This window comes from Oryx dammah, unplaced genomic scaffold, assembly GCF_014754425.2.
Source record: "Oryx dammah isolate SB20612 unplaced genomic scaffold, SCBI_Odam_1.1 HiC_scaffold_17, whole genome shotgun sequence".
Classification (NCBI taxonomy): domain Eukaryota; kingdom Metazoa; phylum Chordata; class Mammalia; order Artiodactyla; family Bovidae; genus Oryx; species Oryx dammah.
Window position 1 is genome coordinate 76,611,184 of NW_024070201.1, and position 7,881 is coordinate 76,619,064.

At 37.4% G+C, this 7,881-nt stretch overlaps 2 protein-coding genes across 2 annotated transcripts; both read right to left on the reverse strand.

Annotated features, from left to right (window-relative positions):
- Window positions 1-286: 286 nt before the first annotated feature.
- LOC120877028 (olfactory receptor 8J3-like) lies at window positions 287-1,234 on the reverse strand. The gene has a single exon (XM_040259331.1). It carries the CDS (start codon window positions 1,232-1,234, stop codon window positions 287-289), a length of 948 nt encoding a protein of 315 aa, XP_040115265.1.
- A 5,179-nt stretch (window positions 1,235-6,413) lies between these two features.
- On the reverse strand, window positions 6,414-7,346 carry LOC120877029 (olfactory receptor 8J1-like). Its single transcript, XM_040259332.1, has one exon. The coding sequence runs from the start codon at window positions 7,344-7,346 to the stop codon at window positions 6,414-6,416; it is 933 nt and encodes a 310-aa protein (XP_040115266.1).
- Between the last annotated feature and the right edge of the window lie 535 nt (window positions 7,347-7,881).

The window sequence follows — 7,881 nt, forward strand, 5'->3', positions numbered from 1 at the left end:
TACAAAGAATGGGGATCTCATTTTCATACACTGTTTCCTTTCTGCAATTCATTGCCAAAATTTCTGAGACTATTGTCTCAAATTCTGACATTTTGTTATTTAGATCAGAAAAAAAAAAACTAGGTTATTTTTAAGATTTCTATTTGTATGATACAGACTAGAGCCTTGCCTCAAAATAAATAAAATGGGAAAAACACCCATTCCGTTAGCTTCTAATGCTGTTCAGAATCTCCTCCACACAATGCGCCTTTCTTAACCATCTCCTCATTTACCTTAGAGTTAAAAATTACATCAGTTTAAAAGAACCGCATGAATTTGTCAGAAATCTCTTCAAGGCAGCCTTCACATCCTTGTTCCTCAGGCTGTAGATCATGGGGTTCAGCATGGGTATCACCAGTGTATAAAACACTGAAGCCATTTTATCAACACCCATAGAATGGTTAGTTTGAGGCTGCAAATACATGAAAAGCAGCGTTCCGTAGAAGACTGACACAGCTGTCATATGTGAGACACATGTGGAGAAGGCTCGTTTTCTTCCTTCTGATGAGTGTATCCTTAGAATGGACAGAACAATGTTGAAATAAGATGCTACAACTATAGTTATGGAAAACACCAAATTTGTAGCTGCAGATACAAATACCACTGTTTCTGGAAAGGAAGTATCAGAGCAAGACAATGCTATCAGAGGGACAATATCACAGTAAAAATGATTGACTACATTGGAAGAGCAATAAGACATAGAGAATACAGAAGATGAAGCCACAATAGCTGTGGAAAAGCTATAGAGGTATGTGAGGGAAACTAGCAGACGGCAGGTCCTCCGAGACACCACCACCATGTAGAGCAGGGGGTTACAAATGGCCACATAGCGGTCATAGGCCATCACAGCTAAAATGAAAATTTCAGCTACAATGAAAACCAAGAACATGCCTAGTTGGGTGGCACATTCATAGAAGGAGGTGGTGTGTTTCTTTACTAAGAAATTGACCAGCATTTTAGGGGCAATGACAGTTGAATTGCCGAGATTGATGATGGCCAAGTGCCGGAGGAAGAAATACATGGGGGTCTGAAGGTGAGAGTCCACGCTGGTGAGGGTGATGATGCTTAGGTTCCCTGTCACGGTCAGTCCATAGATGACCAGGAAGACAAAGAAGAGAGGGATCTTGAGGTCTGGGCGTTCTGAGACTCCTGTGAGAATAAATTCAATGACTCGGGTGAAATTTTCATGAGCCATGGTAGAGTTTGGAGAGTCATCTGTTTGAGCAAGAAAGGAGAAATGGTTACAGTTTTTAAAAGTTGTATTTCCTAGGATTGCCATTAGATGGCACAGGCAATGCCTAGGGTGAGATTTCCTGGAATCATGCTTCCAAATTATACCAGCTCCTCTATTTCTGCTGAAATTTAGTGTGTTGCTGGCTACAAACACTTTTTAAATGGCAAACATAAAAATTTTAAAGGGACCACTTTAAATCACAAATATTGTACCCATCCTCTAAATTTCTCTTTCAAAGTTCCGCATTTTATTATTTGCCCGTGTCAATAATATTTTGCCATTTTACGCACTTCTACTTCCTTAGGTCAAGCTTTAATTAATGCTGTCATTGACGACTGTATCATTTTGACCTCCATGTCATGATTCTCTCAGTTTGGCTGATAGACATATAACAGTCTTTAATACTTTTTGAGTAGTCAAATTTGTAGTCTGAGATTATTTTTAGAATAATTGAAGAATAAGCTTTAGCCTCATATTCAATGCATTTGACATTCAGCTCTGTATAGCCTTTCTACTTACATCACCTCACTCAGCATACACTCAGCCCTACATTTTTTTTCTCTTGCCCTCTGCGTCCCTGCTGATATTCAAAAATACCAGTTGAACTAAGAGCAACCTAGAATATAAACATTTCTTCCTAGGTTTTATTTCCTTATTAAGATACTACAGAGTTTCTGTCTTGTTAAATCAAAAAACTAGTCTGATCTAAAAATGGGTTTAAGGATGGAAGGCAATGCTGGGCCTTGTGGAGCCAGCTCTATTGCTTTTTCCTAGATGACACTGTCAGCTGTTTCTCTATTGTGTCCCATTCAGCTTTCAGGCCCTTTCCTCTTTCACAGAGAAGAACCAAGTGTTGCCTGGTCTCCTCTCACGGGTTTTCTTGTAGAATGTGAGACACACTGAATTAGGCAAAGGAATTCAGACATCCGCTACCAATGTCACCATTTTGAAGTCTTCAGTTCTGTTAAGGATTAGTCTAGTGTCTATTGAGTGTATCTTCATTTTCAGTGTCTTTTATTATTTTCTTCTAAATTTCCAGATTATTTTACCCTACCCATTCATTTTTAATTTTACTTTTCTCCTTAAGAATATATAACATAAGATCTGTTCCATTAAAAGATTTAAGGTTGAATAGACTAGCATTCTTAATTATAGGCACAATGCTGCTCCTCTCTAGAACTTATTCATCTTCCATTATTGAAATTTGATATCTGTTGATTAGCAATTCCTCATATGGTCCAACTTACAACTTCTGGGTACTTATCAAAAAGAATTGCTATAAGAATGTTAAAGAGATAGTAATACTCCGCCCATTCTTCTTATTTTGCAAAGGATATCTTTGGTCCTTTTTGACCATTCTGATGCAACATTTATATGCTCCTATTTAGGGCTAACCATTAGAGCACACAGGATAAAAAAAGTATGCAAAGATATAACTGATATTTCAATCTTCAGACCTGGTGATAAGCGTTAGGAACTACTTGAGGTGCATGGCTTTCTCCTTAACTCTTAAAAAAGTATTCTATTCATTTACTAGTTTACTCAATCAGTTAGTAAAGTCATTCTTGGAAAAAAAAAAAAAAGTAAGCAACTGTTAGGGAAAACAAACAACTGAAAACTCTCCAAGTTCATATGTGGGAATTGATTCTCATATAGAAGAATAAACATATCCTTATATTAAGATCATTTTCAGTTTATAAAATGTTTCATGGGTAATACATATCTTAAAGTCTTTTTCAAATAGTGCATTGGATATATTTATAGAAAATTCAAATGTTATTTGAGGCAGATACTAAAAAGTATTTGTCATTGATCTGAAATTTAAATGCAACTGAACATCTTATATTTTATCTGGAAATTCTAATCTTACTGGATTTTAATAGATTAGATTGCTCATGATTTTTTCAGATATATCTAACTCCCTCTGCACTTACAATATCCACATCTGACTTTCAGCTTTCATAAATAAAATAGCTGTATAACATCTAGTCAATTCATAGGTAATGCCCTGACACTACCACAGTATTCCAGGGAAACAAGTTAACAAGAACAAAAAATAATAATGGAGTTTTTGTGGTTAAAGAATATCTGTCAGTGTCCATAAAAGTGTTCATAGTCAGAATCTAAGGAACAAGGGAAACTACCAATGTCAGGGTGATAATCAAAATCAACAATTTCTGTCTACTCACATTAATGAAGAATTGGATTTTCTCCTCTCACATTTCTCTGACTTTTCTTTGAGTAGGGAGAATTTATGCTTTGTGATGTTTGTGATGTTTCCTGAGAAAGTATTAATAGCAGGTGAGTTATTCAAATCATTTCTCTTAAATCTTCTGAGAGATTTAAAAACGATTGCCTGTGTGCCTACCTACCCTCCGGGATATCTGGCCTAGACTCTAGTGAACAGTTATAAGGAATAATTTAAAGAAAGGACGAAAACAGCATAATGATCTTTACAGTTCCACCGAGACCCACAGGACATGAAAGTACTCAATCACTGACACAGAGTCAATGATCAGAACAACGATGAAAAAGACTAAAGTGCTTTATTGCAGCAAAATTGGAACAGTTTCAATAGTCATGATAAAATTGCAAATTAATCACCACCATTGCATATACTTTTTTATTTGTTTATTATTCCAGTAAAAATATGTCATAGGCGCTGCATTAAAAATATACCATTTAACCTAAATGAGGTGGATATTACTAGTCCCAGATTCAGAGGACACTAAGCTCAGATAAACTATGTGATTTGACCAAAGATGTGTAATTGATGACTAGAAGATTTGAAATTAAAGCCTTGTCTTTAAATGAGTGATATACATGCGTTTTCTTTTCATATGGCAAACACATGATAATTATTGTAATGCAGTGTGTTGCAATAATAGTTGTCTAAATCATAGTGTTCCCTGAGCTGCAATCTACCATTTTTGAATGATGTTCACATAGTCTCACAGAAGATAAAACCTAATATAAGGAAATACATTCCCTCGCATAACATTTAAGCTATGTTCTCTTCTTCTATGAATTTCTTTTGCTTTAGAATTGAGGAAAATTTGCATACAGTAAAAGATGGCATTAAATTGTACAAATGGGTAAATTTGGAAAATGTGCCATTTGTTCCTAATACCTGAATCAAGATAACATTTCAACACCACAGACATTTCCCTGATACTTTATAACCCCACTTCTTGGCTACTCCCATCATAAAGGCAATTTCCATCAGACCTTAACTTCCCAAAGAGCTCGCTCTCACCTAGAGCAAATGCTGCTCTGGTTTCTATCCCTAATCTCATTTTCCCTGTTTCTGAATTTCGCATAAGTGAAACCACACAATAAATGTTCTTAGTCTGTATCTTGCACTCAGCTTAATTGTGTTGAAATTCGGCTGTGCTGAGTTTATATGGATGCATATAGCCTTCTACCACATATATCCCATCTTACTCATTCTCTTACCAACAGATATTTGAGTTTTGGTTTATTATAAAATATCTTGTATAAACACCCTTATAAAAGCATATGTGTGTATATATGTATTATTTTACTCGTTATAGATCTAAGAGGTAATTACTGTAACATAAACATCTGCATTTTTTACTTTATAAGAACCTGCTAACTTTATGAACTTATGGTAACATTTTACATTACCAAAAGCCATGTGTGAGAATTCTATTTGCCCCATCTCCTTGGGAATATTTGATGTAGACATTTTAAAAATAACTTATAAATGGAATTGGGATAAAATAATCTCATTGTGAGTTGAATTTTCATTTACTTGGTGGCTAGTGAAAGTGGACAGCTTTCTATGTACTTGGTTATTCATATACTCACCTCTTACAGTTCTAAAATTTGCCCATTTTAATTGTTTTCTTCTTTTTATTGATTTTTTGAATACTAAAATTTTGCTAGATAAATCTACTTTTTCTGGTTTGTTTTTTTCCTAGACTCTCCTGTTTCTGATGCTTCTGTTTAGTTCTGTCTCAAATTGCTGCAGTGATACAGCACAGAGTTGTGCGGCCAATAGGAAGGGCAGAAAACCCTCACACACCAAAAAGTTCCAAACAAAGCAGTTTGGGACACAGGAGATGAAGTGGGTAGGAGAGGCCATAAAACTGATAAAACTGCAAGCCAAGGCACATAGAGGAACATTCTGAAGACAGGAAAGGAAGCAGGAAAACTGAGAATCTCTCTCTGTTATCACTTCAAAAGAAAGAAAGAAAAGAAAGTGAAGCCGCTCAGTCGTGTCCAACTCTTTGCGATCCTGTGGACTGTAGCCTGCCTGGCTCTTCTGCCCATGGGATTCTCCAGGCAAGAGGACCGGAGTGGGGTGCCATTTCCATCTCCAGGGGAGCTTCCTGACCCAGAGATCGAACCCGGGTCTCCCACATTGCAGGCAGACGCTTTACCCTCTGAGACACCAGGGAAGCCCCAAGAATACTGGAGTGGATTGCCCTGCCCTCCTCCAAGGGATCTTCCCAACCCAGGGATCATACTCAGATCTCTCACATTGCAGGCAGATTCTTTACCATCGAAGCACCAGGGAAGCCCTATCACTTCAAACATTACTCTAATTTTGTTGCATTGAATATACTGGTGTGTTAGGAAATCTGGAGTCTATTTTGGACATGGTGACACTTTGCTCTGAAGATATCTGAATATTGTCATCTTCTTAAGTGAGTTGGTTTTATTTGTTCTTTTTCTTTTTTAAAATTAACAAGGTTTGTGTTAAACTACGGACTCTGCCTCGTGGGTGATTTCATAAACACTAGCTCATAGTTTAGCCTTGTCTGGGGTACTGGACTTGTCCCCCACAGCCACATGCATCAGGATAAGGGAACTGGAAAATTTACACAAAGAATAAGGATCTGAATTTCACTGGCTCTTTTTTTTTTTTTCTTCAATTCAGCCCCCAAATTCTGTGACTATTGACTCAAACATTTTTATTCTTTAGATCGGAAAACCTGGGTTGTATTCAAGATTTCTATTTGAATGGTGCAAACTAGGACCTTTTCTCAAAACAGAAATTGCAAAATGGGAAAATAACCCATTCCTTTGGCTTTTAATGTTGTAAGAATCTCCTCCACACAAGGGCAGCCTATCTTAACCATCTCTTCATTGACCTGTAGAGTTCAAAAAGACATCAACAGCACGAATTTGTCAGAAATCTCTTCAAGGCAGCCTTCACGTCCTTGTTCCTCAGGCTGTAGATCATGGGGTTCAGCATGGGAATCACCAGCGTATAAAACACTGAAGCCATTTTATCAGTTTCTAATGAATGGTTATTTCGAGGCTGTAAATACATGAAAAGCAGAGTTCCATAGAAGACTGACACTGCCGTCACATGTGAGGTGCATGTGGAGAAGGCTCTTTTCCTTCCTTCTGATGAACGTATCCTTAGAATAGACAAAATGATGTTGAAATAAGATGCTACCACTACAGTTATGGAAAGCATCAAGTTTGTAGATGCAGATACGAAGACTACTGTTTCTGGAAAGGAAGTATCGGAGCAGGACAAGGCTAAGAGGGGGACAATATCGCAGTAAAAATGATTGATTACATTGGAAGAGCAATAAGCCATTGAAAATACAGAAAAGGAAGTCACAATCGATGTGGAAAAGCTATAGAGGTATGTAAGGGAAACTAGCAGAAAGCAGGCCTGTCGAGACACCACCACCATGTAGAGCAGGGGGCTACAAATGGCCACATAGCGGTCAAAGGCCATCACAGCTAACATGAAAATTTCAGCTACGATGAAAACCAAGAACCCACCTAGCTGAATGGCACATTCATAGAAGGAGGTGGTGTGTTTCTTTACTAAGAAGTTGATCAGCATTTTAGGGGCAATGACAGTTGAATTGCCAAGATTGATGATGGCCAAGTGCCTGAGGAAGAAATACATGGGGGTCTGAAGCCGAGAGTCCACGCTGGAGAGGGTGATGATGCTTAGGTTCCCTGTCACGGTCAGTCCATAGATGACCAGGAAGACAAAGAAGAGAGGGATCTGGAGGTCTGGGCATTCTGAGACTCCTGTGAGAATAAACTCAGTGACGCGGGTGAAATTTCCATTAGCCATGTAACAGTTTGGAAATTAATCTATTTGGGGAAGAAAAGAAAATATGGTTACAAACTTCCAAGTAATTATTTTCACGGACTGTCATTAGATGACAAGGGCAATTCTTGGGGTGGGGTTTCCTGAAATCATGTTTCCAAATTATATCAGCTCCTCTACTTCTGCTGAAATCTAGTGTACTCCAGCTTATATAGTTTGCCTAAATGGAAAAAAATAAATGTGAAAAAGCAACCACTGTAAAGCACAAACATTGTATCCATCCTCTAATTTTCTCTGTCAGACTTCCACATTGTATTTTTTTTAACCAATTTTCATGATATTTGTCATCCTAAGCATCCCTTCACCTACCTCCTGAGGTCAAGCTGTATTAACACTGTCATGGACTGTTGTATCCTTCTGGTCTCCACGTCATGATTCATATTAGCTGATAGGCAGATAGTAGTCATTAATACTTTTGGATTGCATGTAATCTGAGATATTTTTAGAATAATTGAAAAAATTTTTAGCCTTGTTTTCAATGCATTCCACAATCAGATAC

Coding starts and splice junctions, on each gene's coding strand:
- LOC120877029 (XM_040259332.1), bottom strand. CDS start 7,346: ATGGCTAATGGAAATTTCACCCGCGTCACTGAGTTTATTCTCACAGGA.
- LOC120877028 (XM_040259331.1), bottom strand. CDS start 1,234: ATGGCTCATGAAAATTTCACCCGAGTCATTGAATTTATTCTCACAGGA.